The following is a 1093-nucleotide window of genomic DNA, read 5'->3' as shown; positions in this document are numbered from 1 at the left end:
ATGACAGGTTAAGCATTCGATTTTAACATCGTCTTTCCTCAGTAGAAGGAAAACATTCCGTAACGTTTTAGCTAGACCTCAGTTGCACCGGACCCAGATAATATGAACGTGTTCACCGTTCAAATTCATTATTTCTAATTAGGTTGCGTTCAGTTAATCGTTCACGTAAAAATGAACGGGTTCTTTTGAACGCGTTCATGCACAACACTGACTTTGACATCCTACATATGAACTGACATGGACAACTTTCTCTTACAGATCATCTTCTACGAGGACAAGAACTTCCAGGGTCGCTCTTATGAGTGCATGAGCGACTGTTCCGACATGTCCTCCCACTTCAACCGCTGCCAGTCCTGCAGGGTGGAGAGCGGCTGCTTCATGGTGTACGAGCGTCCCAACTTTATGGGTAACCAGTACTTCATGAGGAGGGGCGAGTATTCCGACTACATGCGCATGATGAACATGAACGACTCCATCAGATCCTGCCGCAACATCCCCATGGTGAGTTAATTTTCACAATTTGCTATAAATGACAACTGTCCTGCTTTTTTGGGGGGGAATAAAAGTTAGCATAAATGTTTCATGGACATTCATGTCCAACCCCTACAGCACAGAGGATCTTACAGAATGAAGATTTACGAGAGGGAGAGCTTCGGTGGTCAGAGTATGGAGATGAGTGATGACTGTGAGTCCATCATGGATCGTTACCGCATGTCTGACTGCCAGTCCTGCAACGTTATGGATGGCCACTGGCTCATGTATGAGCAGCCCCACTTCAGAGGCAGAATGATGTACATGAGGCCTGGAGAGCACAGAACCTTCAGAGACATGGGACACAGCAACACCAGATTCATGAGCGTGAGGCGCATCATGGATTCTTGGTATTAGAACAGGCAACTAACTGTCTGATATATTTGAGAATGGCTCAATTCATTAAAACTATTTGAAGACAAATTGCTTATTTTAAGTTCTGTTCTTTGGTGTAAATTAACTATTAAAAGAAAACCGGTTTGTTTAATTAAAGGGAGGAGCAGTCTATTGAACTGCCAAGCGCCCAGCCAGGCCAAGCTAAGCACCACCAATACACCTTCTC

General features: G+C 44.6%; 1 protein-coding gene across 1 annotated transcript; it reads left to right on the top strand.

The window, feature by feature from the left end:
- Window positions 1-252: 252 nt before the first annotated feature.
- LOC308365204 (gamma-crystallin M3-like) lies at window positions 253-888 on the top strand (the record flags this gene model as incomplete). The annotated part of the gene is made up of 2 exons (XM_080838559.1): window positions 253-501; window positions 610-888. Exons 1-2 carry the CDS (start codon window positions 307-309, stop codon window positions 886-888), a joined length of 474 nt encoding a protein of 157 aa, XP_080694685.1. The 5' UTR covers window positions 253-306.
- Between the last annotated feature and the right edge of the window lie 205 nt (window positions 889-1093).

Source organism: Sprattus sprattus (genome assembly GCF_963457725.1).
Source record: "Sprattus sprattus genome assembly, chromosome: 5".
In the NCBI taxonomy this organism is placed as follows: domain Eukaryota; kingdom Metazoa; phylum Chordata; class Actinopteri; order Clupeiformes; family Clupeidae; genus Sprattus; species Sprattus sprattus.
Note: the sequence above shows the minus strand (reverse complement) of the source record. Positions and strands in the feature narration are given on the sequence as shown.